The sequence below is a fragment of the Choloepus didactylus genome, chromosome 4 (genome assembly GCF_015220235.1).
Source record: "Choloepus didactylus isolate mChoDid1 chromosome 4, mChoDid1.pri, whole genome shotgun sequence".
Lineage (NCBI taxonomy): Eukaryota > Metazoa > Chordata > Mammalia > Pilosa > Megalonychidae > Choloepus > Choloepus didactylus.
This window is the reverse complement of record NC_051310.1, coordinates 110,415,198-110,434,236: the sequence shown is the minus strand read 5'-3', so window position 1 is coordinate 110,434,236 and position 19,039 is coordinate 110,415,198. Positions and strand designations below refer to the sequence as shown.

At 53.4% G+C, this 19,039-nt stretch overlaps 1 protein-coding gene across 1 annotated transcript; it reads right to left on the bottom strand.

Annotated features, from left to right (window-relative positions):
* Positions 1-136: 136 nt before the first annotated feature.
* On the bottom strand, positions 137-18,402 carry CLN6 (CLN6 transmembrane ER protein). Its single transcript, XM_037833577.1, has 7 exons — positions 18,317-18,402; positions 10,696-10,810; positions 8,371-8,469; positions 7,281-7,469; positions 6,912-6,967; positions 5,257-5,379; positions 137-3,661 (listed from the first exon to the last, which is right to left on the bottom strand). Exons 1-7 carry the CDS (start codon positions 18,400-18,402, stop codon positions 3,391-3,393), a joined length of 939 nt encoding a protein of 312 aa, XP_037689505.1. The 3' UTR covers positions 137-3,390.
* Between the last annotated feature and the right edge of the window lie 637 nt (positions 18,403-19,039).

Here is a 19,039-nt window from a genome sequence, read left to right as displayed (position 1 = left end):
GCTGCTGCACTCACGAGGAGCCCCCCGCCTTTAGGAAGAGGCGCAACAGGGGAGAGAAGACACTTCCTTGAGGTCTAGGTTAGGCATGCTGTTGCTCAAGTTCACGTGCCCCCAAAAGGCATCCTAGACGATACACCCTTGCACACTCCCTCCTCATATTCTTCCTGGTCTCCAAGGGGTGTGTCACACATGGGCAAAACCCTGCATCGGGGTGGGGGCCACATGAGGGGTCACTATTCCAAAATCCACCCAGCCGTCCCCTTGGGATTCGTGCCCTTGACTGTATCGTGTGCATGTGACACTTCAACACAAAATAGAAACATCTCCAATACCTCTTTATTCTTAACCCCTGGCCCCTTGGCTGGGAGTGGACATAGCCCCTGGGCACTACCCCTTCCCTCCTGCTCCGCATACCTGGCCCTGGGAGCTCCCCACCTCTTTCCGTCTCATCCTTCCCCCTGTCACACTCTGTCTAAGGAATCCTCCAGCAGGGCCGCCAGGGCCCTGACACTTCTCAGTGGTTCTATGAGAAGAGCTCTGGGTCTTGGGTCATAGCCTCTCTGCCCCTCTCCCCACCCAGAGCAGGAATGCAGACACAGGCACTCTGCAAGACGTGCTTGCTTGTCCTCCACCCTCGCCACCACCCTGTGCTTGCTTTGTTCCAGGAAACAAGCTTGGATTCACCACAGGGCTCCTCCACCCACCCCACAATCAGAGGAGCCTGAGCCCCTTCACTGCTGGACGAAGGGCGCAGAGGGGGCCCCTGGAGGCCTGTCCAGCCTTCCTTCTCCTGGTCCTGGGAGCCCCAGAAAAGAGGGTTCAGGAAGCTCTCTCTTCAGGCCCGTCACTGGCCCTTCAAGTCCTGGTTGTGGAGTGGCGTTGCAGGGGAATCACGGCAGATCCTGTTGAAATGCAGACTCAGGAGGGCTGGGGTGGGGAGAGCGAGGTTCTGTGTTTCTCCCAAGTTCCTGGGTGAAGCCGATGTTGCAGGTCCAGGACCCCACTCTGAGTAGCCGGGCCCTAGAGCGGTGCTTCTCCAACCTGAGTGTGTCAGAATCACCAGGAGACCCCCACCCCTTTTGTCCTTCAGCAGGTCTGGGGTGGGGCTCACCGATTTGTATTTCCTTGCGGTTCCCAGGCCATCCTGATCCTGATGGGCAGGGACTACATTTTGACAAGCAGAGGCCTCAAGTTTTCTAAGTAGCATGAAGTCAGGTTACAATCAATAAGTATTTCTAGGGAAGCATTTCCAGCAAACTGTGCAGAGAGCTCTCAGTCAAGAGGGGTTATAGATGTCCAAGGCACCAAAAATTTGCTGATTTATTTTCCATTTTAAATATTCACTTTTATGCCTAAATTTTATTTACATTTTAAAAAAACTGTTTTCTTATCAAAGAAATTCCCCTCCCCACCCTCAACTGCACATGCTTCAGACCCTACACAACTGGCCAGACCCTGCTCATAAAATACTCGTTAAGTCCGTCTGTGGAGGACTGTTCTGGAGCAGGGGTTTAAGGGTGCAGTGTCCTCTAGGTATGGAAGGAATCAAATGTTTGCCGGCAAAGTGGGCTTCTTCCAGGGCAGAGCGAGCTGTCTTCCGTCAGGCGCTGCCCTTCCTGTGTGATGTCTGAGAACAACAGCCCAAATAAGTCTCTAGGACTGTGTGAGAGGCCGAGCACCTCTAATTATCAAAAGCCAAGGCCCCAAGGGATCAAGAGACCCAAGGCTGAGAGCCAGCCCCTGATAACCCGGCCTCCCTGCCTTTCCCCCATAGGGAATCTGGAATGGGTCTGGCAGCATGGCTGGGAGGCTCGAGGGGCAGGTCTGGGGATGCCTTCTCCTCCCCAAGCCCAGTTAACCCCCAGGCTTCTCTGAAGAGAGCAGTGAGAGACTCTTCTTGTCCCCTCACTGTTACCCTCCTGGGAGCCCATGGTATAGAGGACCAGCTGGCAGAGGAAGTGTCTGCTCTTGCCCAGACCAGAGGCTGGTGGGCCCATGGGGTCTGCCCACTCTGCCCAGCCTGCGGTTATGGAGACTCTCCAGCTCCAGCCCAAGCCCCAGATCTGCCAGTCTCTCTCCCCTCCAGGGAATTCTCTCCTGCATCCCAAATCCACACCCAAAAGCAAGCACCAGCTGCCAGCCAGGCTTGGCTCTGCAGGGGCCTTTATTCATGCCAGCTGATGGGGGCTGACCCAGGGGCTGCAAGAGCCCTAAGGGACGCTGCAGGGGGATACCAACATAAAAGGATCTGAGGCATGAGACCACCTGAGAATACAAGGAGAGGAGGAAGGGGCCTGGTAAGGCCAGGCAGGTCGCCAAGTCCCACAAGAGGGCCTGGGCCAGTGCAGGTCAGGGAAAGAGGCTGTGGTGCCCTCAGCAGTGTGGGGAGACCTGGATCCAATGCCTGGGAAGAGATGAGTTGGGGGAGGGGGCTGGGGTTCTCTCCCTCCCCATCCTGCTGGGAAAAAGGCCTCCCTTTTCTGGGAGTTGGGCTGCTGGCAGAAGGCAAGAGATTCAGGCTGGAGAGAGCCTTAAGATGTCCATCCCACCCCTCTAATGGGGTGGAGGGAGGAGTGGAAGTGTTTGAGAACTCTGTCTTCAGCTGCAGCTCAAAAACCTGTGGTCAGGCTGACACACAAGGGGATGCCCCAATTCAATTCTTCCAGAGCGGGAGTAGGGAGACAGGAGCTTCTGGCAGAGGGAGGGAGACGGCTGGGGAGCTAGCATCCCTGGCCCAGAGCATGCTGGGAGTAGGAGCTCGCTATCCTGTAGGGCCTGAGGCTGGGGAAGGACCTGGGGCACACACACACCTTCCAGGGTGAGTGAGGGCAGTGACAGGCAGGTAGGCCTCAAGGATGCAGCGCTTTGTCTCAAGGTTGCCCCAGTAATCAGCAGCTCCAGCCCCCTCACCCACCTTAGAGCCATGGGTCTGTCTGGTACAAATGAGACCCAGGAAGGGAAGTGTGATTTGCTCAACAATACATGGAACATTCATGAAACCTACAGCGACCTGGCCTCTGGGGTCAGCAGTGGGCCCGGGGGATGAAGCAGGAGGTGGGTGATATGCCCAGTCCTCCCTGCACAGCCACCAGAGGGCATCTGGCCCCTCCTCCAGTCAGGCACACGAAGGCAGGGAACAGCAGCTTGGCCTAAAACTAAATCTGACCCTGAAAAGATCCAAACCAAATAGAAACTTGACCAAAAACAATCGAGTCTTAGAAGGACGCACTCCGTACACATGTACACAGCCGTGTGCACACACACCCCTGTTCATGGCACAATGCATGCCCTCACCCACACTCCCAGGCACTGGGTGCACACCCATGTAGCCCCAGTGTGCTCAGATGCTCTCTACGGCCCATCTCCCGTTGGGAGGGCACCCGTGGCTGATCAGTGCTGGCTGCTGACGTGGAGGGTGTAGAAGGCCCAGGGCTCGGGGACATAGATGACACCTGGGTACTTCTTCCGGAGTGTGGGGTCATTCCACAGCCAGGCAACCCAGAGCGCCACAAGCAGGAGGGTGAGGGCAAAGGAGTAGAAGAGGAAGAGGCCGTTGCTGTCCAGGAAGAGGTGCTTGCGCTTCTGGTGCAGGACGAGAGCCAGCATGGCGAAGAAGGTGAAGATGAAGAGGATGAAGATCTGGCCCTCGGTGACCAGGTACCTGAAGAGGCAAAGTGGGGGTGGGGTGGGGTGGGGCGCGGCGAGGCAGGCACCGTGAGGCCAGCACCGTGGCCTCCCCATCCCATCCTGCATCTCTCCCTGGCCCTGGGTACCAGGCTGACCTCCCAGCCAGAGTCAGAGAAGCTCACAGAGCAAGTGGGCTCCATGAACCACACTACTGTAAGCCGCAGCCCAAGTGTGGCACATTGGCTTGTATAGTGACTATTTTTTAAACTTTTGAGTTTGCTGCCTATACTTAAGCATCAGGAGATTGCCTGAAAATGTGGATTTCTGGCTTCTCTGGTCAACCTGGGCCTGTATTTTCACATGACCACTGACAAGAGGAGAAGTAGTTGCTGCATCCTTTGAGAGATAGCATTTTGCCACAGTCCCTACCACTCCCTATTATTCACTTGCAGCCTGCTTGATGCATTTATGTTCCTCTAGGAATCTGAGTTTGGGAATGCAGTTCCACATTTATGGGGTTGTCATCACTGTCTCCTTGAAGGTTGGGACACAGACCTCCAGGGTTCCCTGTAGCATCCAAGCCAGTACCTAGCACACAGCCAGGAGCACAGTAACACTTGTTAGAGGGATTCTGAGAGGTCATCTGGTCTACTCCCCTGCCTCTAAGGAGAACTGCAATGTTGACCCATCCCACGCAGGGGACTACAGCTCTGCAACATAGTGGCTGTGTGACCTTGAGGAAGTTTGACGACACCTTGGAACCTCCATTTTCTCACCTGTAAAGGGGGTGTGGTGTGCATATCTGGTCCCACCTCCCATGGTTATGAGATGAGCTGTGTCCCTCTCTTACCTGGGCACATGTATCACTCAACAAATGATTGCTGCTACTGCTGTAGCCATCACTGAAACAACATGCCATGGGGAAGAACTGGGCAGGAAGCTCTTTCCCATGTCTAACCTCTTTCCCTCCTGCTGTAGTTTACACCCACTCCTTTTAATCCTGTCCTGTGGGGAATATGGATTAGCCCCAATGGACCCTCTCAGCCAGCCAAGGGGCAGGCCCTAGGAATGGGCTGGAGTTGGCCCCTTTTCATTTCCAGGGAGGCTGCCCCATTCCCCAGAGGGCACATGTCCCAGAATGGAAGCGACAGAGGAGGGATGAGTCTGGCTGAGGCCTGGGGCATCTATAATGGGAAGAGTGGGCTGGGATGCCCCATCTGCCCTTTGCCATCTCCATGGTGTGTGACACACAAAGGCCCTTTTTCTACCTCTGGATCCTCACCGTCCCCATTTCATAGAGGAGGAAACTGAGGCCCATGGAGCTCTATAGGGCTTGGAGCTGGAGGCAGATTCTGCTGGTCTCAAGACGGAGCTAGGGAGCTGGGAGGTGGAGTAAAGAGGAGGGAGAGGCTGTGCAACCCTACTCCTTCCGCCCACCTCTCTGTCACACCAGGACCTGGCCTCAGGCACTGTCACAGCCCCCACTGCTCAGAGGAGGACCGGGGTCCCAAGGGGGAGACTCTCACCAGGGTGATGCAGCAGGCCTGTGGTCAGGTCAGATTTTTACCACTGGGACTCACTGTGTGCCCGTCCACACCTCTCCACCCCCAGATGCTGACGTCCACTCACCAGTAGTACAGGCCGCTGGGCCCCGCCAGGAGCAGGGCTGCTCCTGGCATCGCGCTCTCGGCTTTGGCAGGAGTGAAACAGCCACTGAAGTACATGAAGAGGATGAGGAAGAAGGGGATGTACCTGCAACAGGAAGGCCAGGGGCTCAGGGGCCTGCCCAGTGGCCCTGGCCACCTGCCTTGCCCACACCCTCTTTCCCACCCCTCAGCCCTTGCCTGGCACTGTCCTGTGAGGATCACTTCATGGTTTACAAAATGCCTAGCTTGGGTGAGGTGCACACCCCTGCTCGGCCTTCCCTGTGCTGGGGATCCAGGGCTAGGGCAGGAATGGAACCTGCAAAGCGAGGCTGGCTCTCAGGGCGCGTGCAAATCTAAGGTCCGTAGACTACAGGACGGGGGTCTGTGTGGGGGGGATACCTCTGTCTCACACACACACCTACTCACCAGCAGCCCTGGCCTGGAAACGGGTGCATGCTGCAGGGCTGAGGAGGGAGAGGCCCATGGTCCAGATTGAATAAACCCCAGCAGCACCTGCTGGCAGCCCCAGGAAGCTCTGGGAAGCCTTTTCATCCATACTCAGCCCATGGCCTCACCCCCTTGGCACGCACACACACCACCTCGCCCCAAAACTGCCACCTCCTCTCCTCCCTACTCGCAGGCTGCTCTCTCTCTCACATGCACACACACCCCTTTTCCCTTCCCATGTTCCGCCTTGTCTCATTACCCCCCACCACACACAGGCTCTCCCCCGTGCTGCCCTCCTCTGTTCTCTCCCATTATTTCTCCAGGTCTCTGTCCCTCTCTCCTCCTCCCTTCTCCAGCCTTCTGAGGGAAGGGTTTTCTGGCAAAGGCCAGGGAGAGCTGGCAGGAGACCTGTCCAGAAACCCTCACTGAGCAGGCAGATCAGCTTTTCATGCCCTGAAACAGACCCTGGAAACACAAGTGTAGGGCACAGGTGGGTAAAGCCACCTGGCTCCCGGCTGGCTCTACTCCCCCCTAGCTATGTCTCCCATGGCCCCAGTTTATCCTGGATAAAGTAGAGGGCTGGAACTGATGACCGCTCGAGTTGCTCCCAGCTTGGGCCTTGAATCTTCTGGGGCTAAGCCCACATTTCCGAAGTTTCCTCCAGACTGCAGGGTGAGGAGTGGAGGAAGAGGGGGTCCCTGGGGGTTCTGAGCCACAGGGCCCCACCCTTCTGACCTGGCGTAACGGGCCTTCCTCAGTTTTCTCCCCGCTTCTATGCCCCGAAACCACGGCCCTGTCTCGGGTAGGGGTCTCCTCTTCTATCCCCACCCCACCTCAGTCCTGGGGGTTGCTTGTCAAGGCTGCATGTCAGCATCCTCCTCCTCACCCTCGGGCTCCAGGCTGGGCGACGGAGGGATGACAGCTGCTTGCTGCCCTCTAGTGGCCGCAACAGGCACTGCCGGGCTGGGAGAAGGCGGAGAGCCAGGGCCCGGGGCCAGCAGGCAGCCTCCCAGGCAGCCTCATCAGGGGCCTGTGCTCAGGGCCCTTGCAGGGGAAGAGAACGCCATTCCAACTGCTGCACTTGACAGTGTCCCAGAGGCTGGTGCAGAGCTGACCAGGCGCCGGGTCCCCTTGGGGTAGACAGTCTGGATGCTGCACACTTTCTCGGCCCAGGCTGGACCCATCACTCACCACATGGAGTGGCCCAGGTACTCGTCATAATAGTAGAGCAGCTCAAAGGAGTCAATCTGAGGGAGGCAAGGGCACGCAGGGTTAAAGGGGAAATCAGAGGGTGCTGGGCCCCAAGCAGCCCTTCTGCCCCCCTCCCCCTGGTTCTCCCCCTCTTCCCTATTCCTTACTTTCATAGCCTTGCCCTCTCCCCGAGCCCAGGTGGGAGCCAGCTGACATGCCGCTTTCTAATAATGCACACGCATCCTCGCTTGGCGGGGGTGAGGGTGCCCGTGCCTGGTGGACCCCCCTTTAATGGTTGGGGCAATTTCTCTGGTCTCCCAGGATGGACAGAGAGATGGTGCTTACTGGCAGGGAGGGGGGCGGCCTTACCAGCGTCTCCGGCTTGAGGTTCTTAATGATGGGGTTCTCGCGCACGGACAGGTGATGCTGGTAGCCGCTGAAGAGCAGGCGGTGGTTCACAGAGTCCCCCACCAGGTGGATGCTGGCGCCCATGATGAAGGTGATGATGCTGACATAGATCACGGCGCGGGGCAGGGTCCGGGGGGACCGCTCGATGAGCTGAGGGCCACGGTGGCGCATGTCAGTCGCAGGCCCAACAGCTGACCCCTCCGCTGTCACAATAGTGACACCCTCGCTTCCTTCCCTCACCTCCCTCCTGGGGTGGGACGGACAAGAGGAGCTGGGAAGTCACTTGGAAACTGGTGGTCCCTCTAGGGGGCCAGACCAGCCTCCAGATTTTCACAGAATCCCTGTGAACCCAGCAGGGGAGCAGGGAACAGCACCGCATTTTCCCAGAGAGGAAACAGTTCATTGCCCAAGGTCACAGGAACCATGAGTGGCAGGTGACAGCCAGGCCTTCAGGGCAGGCTTCCAGGCCCCAGGGCTCCACACCCCCAACTGTGCTCAGCCTCAGTGCCCCGGGTGGCTGGGCCCACCTGCATAAGGGACCCTAGGGGTAGGAGAGGGCAGCACCTGTTTTAAGAGCTCCTACTTGGCACAGTACAAAGCTGGCAGTCCTAGAGCAGTCTTAGCTCTGTGCTGCAGTGACATCCCCAAGCTAGGGAACCCCAGGCCAGAGGACGGCGTTTATGGGCACCCCAATCACTCCTTCTGCCTCAGCGTCCCCAAATGCTTTATGGTTTCCCAAGCATGGCCTTGTCTTCAGCTCCTTTTACCCTCAACACCTCCCCTACTTCACCCCCAAGCACAACAGGCTGAGGCCAGAACAAATGTCTCTTTTGGGGGAGATTTTCTCCATCCCCATAGGCTGGAGGCGGCCCCTGCCTCCCCTGGGGTTTCCAGGCATGTGACACATCCTTCTTATCACAGTCTTCATCCCCCAGGGTCAGGCAAGGGAAGAGGGGGCTCAGCACCAGCTCCCAGCTCAGCACCAGTGTAGGGAGGAAGGATGGCAGGAAGGGTGGGGGCTGCCCCAGGAGGTAGGGAGCTGGGACCATACCTTGAGCAGGAGAAACGGCGTGATGACGTTGTAGGCCATGTGGAAGTAGTCCCCCACGCTGGGCTTGTTGAGCGGAAACCATTCGAGGGGAAACACCAGCTGGGGAGGAGGGGAACATGGTGTGCACCCAGGCCTGAGCCCCCGTCACACACACTTAATTCTTTCTGTGATCTCTAGGGATCCTCTGGGCAACCCCAGGAAGAGGTATTTCCAGATAGAGAAACTGAGTTCCAGAGAAGGTAAATGGACCTGACCCTGGTCACACACAAACCTGGCACCTGACCCTATGCCCCTCTCCTGGTGAGACAGGGCCCCACTCACTGCACCTGCTGCACTGGCCACAGTCACAGAGCTAAAGGATCTGAACGCCTCTAGGCTCTTCTCTCAGTTTACTGGTAAGGGAAGTGACTTGTCTAAGGTCACTCAGCAAATTTCAAGTCATACCAAGTCTCCTCCCTGCTGGCTGGAGCTCCATCCACAGCTTCACACTCACCATGGCAATTGGGCGGCCAAAGTCGAACACCCAGTTCTGCAGGGTGAAGTAGAACCTTCTCCCAGTGGGGCAAGTCTAGGAGGCTCTCCCAACAAGTCCCACTCGGGTTATAGGGTTACAGCAACTCTGGGCAGGAAGGGGGAGTAGCTCAACCAGCAGGAGCTCCCCACCAGGCCCGCGAGCCTGAGTCCTAGTGAGTGGGGAGAGTCACAGGCCTGCTCTGGCCCCATCCCTCCTCCTCACCGTGCCCTCCTCGGGGCACCACTTTGATGGGCAGCTCTTTTGGTCCCCAATATGTGGAACCATCAAGGAATGAGGCTCAAAGCAGCTAGTCCAACCAGTCTTTTTACAGATGACAGAACTGAAGCCCAAGGGACAGTGACTTGCTCAAGTTTACCACCAAACCCAACCAGGTGTTGTGACTCCTGGCTCAGTGTTTTCTAAAAAAACACTGTGACAACATTACAGAAGTCTGCAGAAAGGAGAACCATCAAGCATCATAACTCCTGTTCCCTGACACCACTGCCAGGGCAGCTTTTTTTTGGCTGCAACCAGTCAGTATAGATGCCACTTAGGAATCTATCTCTTTTTTTTCTCCTGAAATATTAAATTGTGGACATTTCAATTTGCTGTATAGATTCCATAATTCCTGTTTAGTGGCCAGGTAACATTCCCTATACCGGATACAGCAAATCTGACTTACTCAGTCCCTACTGCTAGATATTGAATCATTTCTAAATTTTGGCTATTATTAGTAATACTGCAATGAACATCTTTGGGGATAGAGATTTTTCTCTTTTTGCTGATTATTTCCTTGGGGCAGATTCTCAGAAGAGGTGTTACTGGGTCAGGAGGGATGTACATATTAGGGTCCTGGATACATAAATGACAGGGTTTAATTTCTTAGGAAGGAGGTCAGCTCTAGGGCCAGAGTGACCAAGTTCAGCTCCTGGCTCTGTTACTTGCAAGTTGTGTGACCTTGAGCCAGTTTACATACCCTCTCTATCCTCAAGTTCCTTTATCTATAAAATGGGAATTAAAATAGGGCTGATGTGAGAATTAAATATGTTGAAACATGTAAAGAACTTAGAACGGTGCCTAGAAGAGTAAGCACTTCATATGTTAATGGCTATTTTTACCTTAGTTGGTTTTATTCATTCAATAAAAATGTATTGAGCACTTATCATGTTAGACACTATTCCAGGTATTAATTATGATCTTGTATGTATTATTATTTTTATGAAAAAGTTAATTTGGTGCATGATGGCACCTCACTGAAATTTTTTTTCACATTCTGTTTTTTTAAATGTTTCCTTTATTCATTTATTTATTAATTACAAGTGAGCATCTTTGGTGCTGTTTCAGTATTAATCTCCTCTGTGAAGCCCACTACTGTATTCTGATGCATGAGGCAGCCTTGGTGGGAAGGAGATGGTTTCCCAGATGACACTAGAAATTATTTGAGGGTCAGAGTCATGTTTAATATACAAAAATCAGCCTATACCTCTTCACCTCCTGAAAAATAATATTCCAAGGCTGCGGGGAAGGATGGAGGGCGTGCTCCACTTCCTTTCCCGTACTTCTCTGTCTGGCTTGGTGATTTGGTTAAACCTGGTTCACCAGCTTAAGATGTGGGCTGAGAGAGACAGGGCCCCACTCACTGCACCTGCTGCACCAGCCACAGTCACAGAGCTAAAGGATCTGAAAGCCTCTAGGCTCTTCTCTCAGTTTACTGGTAAGGGAAGTGACTTGTCTAAGGTCACTCAGCAAATTCAAGTCATACCAAGTCTCCTCCCTGCTGGCTGGAGCTCCATCCACAGCTTCACACTCACCATGGCAATTGGGCGGCCAAAGTCGAGCACCCAGTTCTGCAGGGTGAAGTAGAACCAGAGGTCGAGGTGGAAGGGAGCCGCGCGGGCAGCCTCATCAGCCTTGACGGAGCTGTGCCTGGGAAGGAACCAGACGGGAGGGGTCAGCTCTTCTCTCCTCCCAAGAGAATCTCTCCCAGAGATGGGCTACAAAGAGGACTGGGAGAGGCACACAGGATTAAGTTTTAGGGAGAGGATTTTGCCAGAAATATTGGGGTCTGGTCCTCTAGTCAAGGAGAAGGTGTCCTGGGCATGGACTCCAGCTGCCCTAACCTTAGCCTCTCTGTGCTTCAGGAAGGAAACTGCTAAACTGGGACACTGACTGTTAGAATTCCTCCCTCAAGGAATGATGGGCAATCAAATGAGGCAAAGGATGCAGCTGGAAAATGGGAAACATGAGGATGGATGATGGTTGCTAACCTTTATTGAACAGTTACTATATTCCAGGCACTACTGTTAGCTCTTTACCTGTATTATCTCATTTAACCCTTTTAAACCTCACGCACTCTTTGAGGTTGAAATGTTGCCCTATTTTACAAGTGAAAAACTCAGGCCCAAGAGGTTGTGTACCTTGCCCCAGGTCACACAGCTAAACATTTGAACCTAAGTGCTTGGGCTCCAGAGCTTATACTTTTAACTTCTATCCCATCATTGGTCCATGGGAAGCACATGTGACCCCAGCTGGACCAATCAGAGCCCAGCAATGAGATCTGCCTTATGGAGAGACTGGGAGGGAGAGGTTTCCCCCTCCCTGGGTCCCTGAGCCATAAGGAGGTAAGAATGAAGCTGCTGGAGTCCCTCTTCTCACCAGGTGGAGAAAGCCTGCTCACAGTGGAACCTCAGCAGGAAGCCAGCAAGGATGAGTTGATGTGAGAGACACCTGGTGACAACGTATCTCTAGCTGCCTGATCTGCCAGCAAAGTGGTCTGCCATCTGCTGTTCCCAGAGGAGCTGAACTTCAAGGGCCAGCGCACATGTCACCTTCTCTGGGAAGGCTTCCTTGATGAAGCCTTTCCCCAAGGCACCCCCAGCCCACTACAGAGAGCACTTCATTCTCTAACAGTCTGGCCACAACATCAGAGGGCTGGAGTTTTGTTCTTTCATCTAGACTCTCAAGAAGAGGGGTGAGTTTTAAGATCCCATTATCTCACCCATCTCTCCACCAAAGTCCAAATCCTCACAGTGTCCCTGCCATTTCTTGCATACCTCCAGTGACAAGCACCCCACTACCTCCTAAGATGACTGAGGTGTGAGTTTTACCATCCCATTTGTGCCAAGAGCAGGAGCTGTGTGACATGTATCTCTGTTCTCCAGAGTTCTCAGCTCAGTACCTGGTTTATGCTCAGTAATTATTGGCTGTTTTAAAACAATCACAACTACCAGGTACTCATTCTTTCTAGTGGCAAACATCAGCTTAGAGTCACCACAAAGGCTTTCCTCTTCAATGCAGCCATTGGCCTTCCTTCTGTAACATTCTAGGATCCTGTAAAGCCAAGTCCAAGAGCATTCACACTGGGCTGATAGAGGAACCCGGAGACCAAGGAGGCAAATATTTGGGGGGTCTTGGCAGGCAAGACAGGGGAAGTAGACCTTTTCTAGTCAACTAAGTCTTCCTGTCACCCCGACTCAGTGTCCCCACCACTAATTGAGCACAAACTGTGTGCCGTGCAAGCTTTACCTCCACCCTCTCATCTAACCCTCACGGCAATACCAGGAGGCAGGAACTGTTACCCTTCTGTTTTACAGATAAGGATATAGAGGCTTAGAGGGGTTAAGTGACTTAGCCACGGTCACCTGTCTAGTGTGGAGCTGCAGCAACTATTCCTTTTTTGGTTTATTTCCTACTCCCTGCTTCCTCTGGTAGGAGACGCTGTTTCCTTGATCATAGGGAGGACCTGTGATCCAGACTAGCCCAGTGGGACTTTTCTAACAGAAGTTGGTGGAAAGAGCTCCTTCCTTTCTGGTGCTGGGACTCTAAGGATGCAAGCCCAGGGCTGCCTATGGCCAACATGCCAGCCTCAAGGGCCAGTAAGGTGAAAATGAAGCAACCCACAGAGAGAATGAGGGGAAAGGGGGAGAAAAAGACTTGATAGTGTTCAAGTTCCTGTTCTAGGTCTCCCCAAAGTCAGTGGTTTGGTCATGAGCTGAAATATTCCCTTTTGCTGCTAAGGGTGGTACAGTTCAGAGTTTCTGTCACTTGCAACCCAGGAGTCCTGAATAGCACAAAATTCAAACCTGAGTCTCTCTGAATTCAAAACATTTGTTCTTAACAACCCACCATTCTGCTCCCAATTGCTATAACAACAATTTGGCTTACAACAAAGAGTGTAGGGCAACCTCGAACAGTATGCAAACACTGCATGAAGGGAGCATGACACACGGATGGATAGCTTTACCTGGGCAGCAAAGCACCAGGATAGAGGATCTGGAGGTAGAAGAGATGAGATTCTGCATGGAGTTGAGATTCCTGGCTTAATGGTGGGTGAGGGGGAGAATGAAGGGACCAGCTGGACCACAGACTCGGCAGTTTTCAGATAGTAACTGTAAGGCCTGCTCAGGGATTGGAGATGAGTGACCAGCATGGAGGCCCCAACCGCCCCCACCCCTTAGTGACCATCAGGGTGAGACCTCAGAAAGGACACAGTGATATCCTCTGTGCCTGAAGACCTGGATGCAGAAGGAAGATAAGGCCCCTTAAGGTTTTTGCTCCCCTTTCTCTGGAAACCTCCAAAATGGGTGTGGTGGTTTGAAGCTGTATGTACCCCTGAAAAACATGTTCTTAAATTTGATCCTGTGGGTGTGAACCCATTGTAAGTAGGACTTTTTGATGAGGCTACTTCGGTTAAGGTGTGTGTGGCTCTGCCCAATCAGGATGCATCTTATCTTTAATTACTAGAGTCCTTTATAAACGGAATGAATGCAGACAGGAGAGAGAGAAAGCCACAGGAAGCAAGAAGCTGAAACAGAAGCCAGAAGAGAAGGAAGAGAACAGGAGATGCTGCCCTGTGCTTTGCCATGTGACAAAGGAACCAAGGATCGCCAGCAGCCAGCCCCAGAACGCCACAGTCTTTGGGGAGAAAACATCACCTTGATGATACCTTGATTTGGACATTCTCCAGGCCTCAAAACAATGAGCCAATATATTCCCAGTTTAGCCACCACATTTCATGGTTATTTGCTGAAGCAGCCTAGGAAACTAAAACAATGGGCAAAGAATAGGAATAAAGGGTTATAAAAAACCTGAGAAACCACTTGGGTGTGGGTCTCTGGAATCTGTGGGCACCTGACACACAAGGGGCTCATTAATGTTCTCTTTAACTTGGGAGGCACCGTGGTCTATGGGGATCCCTGATATTGGTCCATCCTAGATTAGCAGGGCAGGTAAAAAAGGCAAGCACAGGCAGACATCCAGCCTGGGAATCAAGACTGATCAGCATCTGACTGGTTTCTTCTGTTGGGATCCTTACATGGGGGGCAGGCATGGAGGGTAAAGACATCCTCTTCCCCAGCCCCGACCTGGAGATGAGCAGCCTCCAGCCTGTTCCAAGTTGCTGGGTCCGCAGACTCCACCCACTGAGCCACCAGCCCATGCCGGCCCTGGGTCTCAATCACCAGCAGCTGTTGCCAAAGAACAATGGCGAAAGCACAATGGCAGGTAACCCGAACCAAGGCTGGCCTTTTCTCTCCTCCACAGCTGACAAGTTGACCGTATGGGGAAACTGATACCACAACAGCCAGGGAGCGCACACCGTACAGTTGAAATATTCAGCCAGTGGCATCTGCAGGACTGCCTGGTGGAACAGAAAGAGGGCTTGTCCTGGGGGAGTCAAGTAGGGGGACAGTTGAGGGGATGATTTAAAAATATATATATCAGAACAGTTGTAGGTTTCCAGAGCAATTATGCAGAAAGTATGGGGTTCCCATATACCCCATCCACCACCCACCCCTGTGAGGGCTAATTTGATTCCATATAAAGAATGGTAAAATATGACATGATAGACAGTTTGAACAGAAAATGAAATGAAGGCAAATCATGAGAGAAAAAAAAGGCAATATAGAAACTCTAGGAAAAGCAAAAGCATTATAAGAAAGTAAATGTAATTACTGAACATTACTTGGTTCTGTAGAGAACAGTATTTACCTGGTGAAACTAATGTAAATTTTCAGTGTTTAGAATCAATCCACCGGCAAAACATGGAAGACAATTATGGTTATAGAATAGCAGGTAAATATCGTCAACCTTGATAACATGAAAGTAAAAATACAGACGAGAGGAGTTGGGAGAAAGGGTGAGGGAAGCTAAAGGTAAGGTTAGGACACTAACCTCCTTTCAAAAGCAGAGAATCAAAAGATTCTGCCTACAGTTGACTAAAAAGGAAATAACGGTGTACGCGTATCCCCTAAGGCTACAGAGGTAAGCAGTAGGAAAACTAAAAGTAGTGACGGTGGCAGATTGAACTGTGTCCCCCTAAAAGATATGTTGAAGTTCTGACCCCTGGTATCTATGACTGTGACCTCAATGGAAACAGAGTCTTTGCAGAGGTAATCAAGTGAAGGTGAGGTCCTACTGGATTAGAGTGGGCCCTAAATGCAAAGACTGGTAGCCCTATAAAGAGAGAGATTTGGCACACACAGACACACCCAGAGGGAGGAAGGCCATGGGAAGATGGAGGCAGAAATTTGGACTGATGCAGCCCAAGGCAAAGAACGCCAAGGACAGCTGGTAACCACCAGGAGCTGGAAGGGACAAAGAAGTGTTCTTCTCTAGAGCCTTCTGAGGGAATCTGGCCCTGCTGACACTGGATTTCAGAATTCTTGCCTCCAGAACCCTGAGGAAATAAGTTTCTTTCTTTTTTTTTTTTTTTAAGACACCCAGTTTGTGGTACTTTCTGTTACAGCTGCCCTAGGAAACTAGTACATAATACATAGAAGATAAAAAGAACCATCTTGGGAAGATGGGGGAGGGATAAGTGAGCCAAATCATAGTAGGAAGTCAGTAGGGTAATATTTAAAACCGATAAACCAAGAAACAGTCCCACGCAGCTGGTAAGGGCATGGACTCTGGAGACTGCCTGGGTTCATATCTCAGTTGCCACTGACCAGATCTTGGACCTGAGTTTCCTCATCTGTAAAATGGGAGTAATAGTAGATCCTACCTCAAAGGGTTGTGGTTGAGTCAACATATGCAAAGAGCCTTGAATAAGTCCAGACCCACAGAAAGTACTAGTTAAGTGTTTGTTGTTATTATTATAAGCTTATATATAACATAAATTTAACTCTGGCAGAAACAGATAAAAGAGGCTGATGTGGTTGTCTGGTGCTGGGGAGAGATTTAATCATGGCATATATTACTTTGATTAGAATACAAAAAGCTGTCTAAGAGCAGATGGAAGTTGGAATGGATTACCTTGAGTGTTAGTGAGGCCCCTGTCATTAGAGGTGTGCAAGCAAATCATGGATGCAAAAGAGGGAAGCCACAAATCCTAGGAATTGAACAGGATAAATCTGCCTTCTGTCTTGAACAGCAGTAACACCGGGAATGGCTCCAGAGGCATCCACAGAGGACAGAGGATACCCTGGGAGAGGCCCTCGTGCCATCCCAGAGAAGCGCCCTGGCTGGGAAGGAGCTCATGCAGGGACAAAGAAGGACATCACTCCTCTGCAGCCAAGGTGGAGTAGTAAGAGCAGAAATTAGGAGTCAAAAGCTATGAGTTCAGACCCTGGTTCTTGCCAGCAAGTGATGTAACTTTTCTGGGCCTCAATATCCTCACCTGTACATTGGAAGCAACATCTGGCGGCTCACAGGTGTTGTGGAGCCTATGACGCTGGACAAGGAAGCCCCACACATGAAATAAAGCGGTAACTATATCTGATACTATCATAATTGGAGTTCCACGGTTCAGGGCAACTGAAGACCCCCAACTTGATGGGGATCCAGAACAAAGATGTCCCTCAGTCAAGGGAGGCTGCCTGGAAGAAAACAGATAGCAAGTGGGCTGGGAACTCCTCAGAGGAGGGAGGCCACAGGTTGGACACTTCGGCAGGCAGCCCCTAGTGCAGTCTCCTTAACCCATCTGGGCTGAGGTGAGACTTAGGTGAATCAATGGGTTTAAAGTATGTGTTCTAAGTTAAACACACACAATCCCTCAGTCCACATTTCCCTCAGAAGCCGGAGAAGAGTTACCCTCAGCCCACACTGCCAAACTTCTATCATCCCAAATCATACCAAAAGCATTCTAACATTGCCTCAGTGCTCAAAAACCTTCCATGGCTCCCCAGTGTCTATGGAATAAAGGCTGCCTCTTGGCCTGCCCTTAAGGTAGGAACTAGGTTGAGGCAAGTGAGGTGCGTAGGGCCTCACTGCGCCTGGGCTGTAGGCTCTCACACCCAGCCCTGTGGCTATGAAAAGTCTTTCACAATCTTTATAAATCCTCTTGCTGCTTCTTTTTAGGATCACAAAGCTCCAGCACCATTGCACTTCCTCCCTCTTTCCAAACTGTCTCCCTAGCAGAAGAGCCTTTCTTCCCGGGGTCCTCTACTGAGTCCTCTGAGGCTCAGCTCAAGTGTCACTTCCTCCACGAAGCCCTCAAAGATTACCTCTCATCTCCACTCGGGCTCTCTTCCTCCCATCCCATCAGACTACAAGCCCTTTGCGCCTCCCCTTTGCCCGCTTTTCTTAGTGCCTGGTGCAGCGCGGGTACGCCAGAAGTACTTAATGAATGCCTTTTGAACGCAAGGAATGTTTCTGGCCAGTAAAACAGGATGAAGACAGAATGGAGTGAAAGATTAAAAGGCGACCGACACACACTCATAGACACACACCCAGCTTCCGTGCCATTTTCTCTGCCCCGCTCCCTCTCAACATGAAAAACCCATAACTTCTCTCTCTTAGTGAGAGAAGGGAAAAGCAATCGTGTGAGAAGCATAAAAGCCGTTTGTCTGGCTTCTCTGGGCGTGGGGAGCGGCGAGGAGGGCCCCACTCTTCTCCGCTGTCTCTTGGTAATCTCATATTCTTGAGTTCCCTCCGGGCAGGCAGCGAGCCTCCCGATTAACAGCAGAATCCAAGTCCCATTCAGGGCCGGAGGGATTCCCGAGAACTTGGAGGTGGCGACTAGGGTTTGCAGATGCACCGCGGGCCCGCCGCCCTCCAGCGACTTTCCCGGACCGCTGGAGAGGTCTCCCTAGAGCGACCTTCCAAGCGCCGGCCCTGGTAGCGGGGAAGAGAGGAAGCGGACCCGGACCCCAGACCCTGGCCGGGGACTCCTGACACTCGGATGACGGCGGAGCTGCAGAGGGGCACCCTGAGCCTCGCTGGACTCGGGGATCCCGAGGAAGAGAACAGAACACGGAGGCGGGGCGGAGGCGAGTGGGCGAGGGAGAAGCTGCCAGGGTAGTTGAGAGGAGACAGACCGAGTCCCGCGGCAGCCTCCGGCTCACACTGCGCTGCACTCCAGCCGCGGCCCCCGCCGCAGAGGGGGGTCTCCACACGGCTGCCCTCACCCCGCCACGGGGCGGAGGAGGGAGGGCGCGTTTCCAGTGTCGGGCGCAGAGCCAGGCCCTCCCCACCCCGCCGGCCCGCGCCCACCTGGCCTGCAGGAAGGAGGCGCCGGGCTGCGTGCCGGGGCCGCCCGCCGCCCCCGGGTGCTGGCGCCTCCGCGCGGCTGCCTCCATGACTGTCCTGTCCGCCGGCCGGCCGGCCCCTCAGCTCTGCTCCCCCGAGTAGGAAACGGGACCTGCTTGCCTGACAGCGGTGACCACAAGTACCCAGCAGCGGGGCGGGCCGGCGGGCGGGTGGCGCTCCGCCCCGGGAGGCGCAGGCCAGCGGGGCGAGGATCCGGGGCGGGGCCGCTGAGGGCGGGAGGAAGTGGAGGCAGGAAGGCGGGGCGAGCCCGGCGAGCGGAGGGAGGGGCGGCGCGACCGTGGCATCCGCTGCAGAGAGCCGAGGTCACCAAGGGCATTCGCGCACAACCCGTGTGACCGCATGGGGACCGGGTGTTGCTGGGGTTCCCAGCGTCGCCTGAGAGAGGGACCATTGCCTAGGCTGGCTGGGCCCGAAAATTGGATGGGGCGGGGTAGGGACCTGGGGATGGGCTAACCTGACCCAAACGCTCCCGCTGGGAGGAGACAAGGCGGGTTTACCCTGTCCTTGGGGGACGGAAGGGCAGGGTTTCAAGTCCTTCCCCGCTGTGCTAGGCGCTTTGCTACCTCAGGCGAGGATGGTTCTTAAAATGTCAGCTCTGTGACACTTGATGCCAGGAATTTAATAAGCGGTGAGGTAGGGCAGGGCATAGAGGGGCAGCGAAGTCCC

Coding starts and splice junctions, on each gene's coding strand:
- CLN6 (XM_037833577.1), bottom strand. CDS start 18,402: ATGGAGGCAGCCGCGCGGAGGCGCCAGCACCCGGGGGCGGCGGGCGGC. Junction 10,811..18,316: donor GCCTCCTTCCTGCAGGCCAG/GTGGGCGCGGGC, acceptor GTTCCTTCCCAG/GCACAGCTCCGTCAAGGCTG. Junction 5,380..6,911: donor TACCTGGGCCACTCCATGTG/GTGAGTGATGGG, acceptor TTCCTGTTGCAG/GTACATCCCCTTCTTCCTCA.